Consider the following 356-nt stretch of genomic DNA (forward strand, 5'->3'; position numbering starts at 1 on the left):
AGATCATTATACTGAATATTTAAAAGCTAACATTCCGTAAATATTATTCAGTTGATCAGGACATTATTCATACCAGCAGAAATAATGTGTTAACTGTGCTACTGGCAATTACTGCATTTCTACAAAATATTCAACGGTACCTGCTTAAGAAGTACTTAGGAAGTAGTCTTTGGTTTTGCTATTCAAATAGCAGAACAGTAAAAAGTTACCTCAAAAGCCATTGGAAGCAACACATGGAAAAATGCAGCAAGATAATCTGAATTTCCCATCCCAACCTGCAAAATGTGAGAAATACAGGTCATATTTTCCTGTTGGAATAAAAAAATTTCTAAGGTTCTTCAAGACTTTAGGGAAAG

The 356-nt window shown here is 33.4% G+C and overlaps 1 protein-coding gene across 1 annotated transcript in view; it reads right to left on the bottom strand.

Moving 5' to 3' along the window:
- HDAC10 (histone deacetylase 10) overlaps positions 1-356 on the bottom strand; it is a 20,188-nt gene that overhangs the window by 11,890 nt on the left and 7,942 nt on the right. Inside the window, exon 8 of the mRNA XM_009332017.1 lies at positions 210-275. Coding sequence (XP_009330292.1) covers positions 210-275 — 66 coding nt within the window. The remainder of the gene's footprint in view (positions 1-209; positions 276-356) is intronic.

This window comes from Pygoscelis adeliae, unplaced genomic scaffold (assembly GCF_000699105.1).
Source record: "Pygoscelis adeliae isolate BGI_AS28 unplaced genomic scaffold, ASM69910v1 Scaffold49, whole genome shotgun sequence".
Classification (NCBI taxonomy): Eukaryota; Metazoa; Chordata; class Aves; order Sphenisciformes; family Spheniscidae; genus Pygoscelis; species Pygoscelis adeliae.